The sequence below is a fragment of the Protobothrops mucrosquamatus genome, unplaced genomic scaffold, assembly GCF_001527695.2.
Source record: "Protobothrops mucrosquamatus isolate PMUCROS unplaced genomic scaffold, P.Mucros_1.0 scaffold2624, whole genome shotgun sequence".
NCBI lineage: Eukaryota > Metazoa > Chordata > Lepidosauria > Squamata > Viperidae > Protobothrops > Protobothrops mucrosquamatus.
In genome coordinates this window covers 297291-297781 of record NW_015388678.1, presented here as the reverse complement: position 1 = coordinate 297781, position 491 = coordinate 297291, and the positions used below count along the sequence as shown (strand labels likewise).

The 491-nt window shown below is 80.2% G+C and overlaps 1 protein-coding gene across 1 annotated transcript in view; it reads left to right on the top strand.

Moving 5' to 3' along the window:
* Positions 1 to 334: 334 nt before the first annotated feature.
* AMFR (autocrine motility factor receptor) overlaps positions 335 to 491 on the top strand; it is a 21044-nt gene continuing 20887 nt past the window's right edge. The window contains exon 1 of the mRNA XM_015825406.1: positions 335 to 467. Within this exon, the coding sequence (XP_015680892.1) occupies positions 335 to 467 (133 nt within the window). The remainder of the gene's footprint in view (positions 468 to 491) is intronic.

The window sequence follows — 491 nt, the reverse complement described above, 5'->3', positions numbered from 1 at the left end:
CCAGCCCCAGCCCCGCCCGCCGTCCGGCCAGCAGAGCGGAAGGGTCGCCGCCGCCGCCGCGTCGTCCGGTCCCCGCCGGCCCTGCGCCTCCTGCCCTGCCCTGCCCTGCCGGGTCCGGCCGAGGGAGCCCCGCGGGCGGCTGGCCAGGCGGGCCCGGCTCCTCCTCCTCCTCCTCCGCCGCCTCCGCCTCCTAGCCAGGAAGGCAAGCAGGCAGGCAGGCGGCGCAGCCCCTCGGCCCTGCTCGGCTCCGGCGGCCGGTGAGCGCGGGCGACGAGCGAGCGAGCGAGCGAGCGACCCCCGCTGTTGCCGGGAGACCCTCCGGGCAGCCCCCGCCATGCCGCTGCTCTTCCTGGAGCGCTTCCCCTGGCCCAGCCTGCGCGTCTACGCGGCGCTCAGCGCCCTGGCCCTGCTGGGCTGCCTGCTCAGCGCCTACAGCGCCCTCCGCCAGGCCGAGCCCCCCGGACCCGGCCCGCCCCAGCCCGACGGGGACG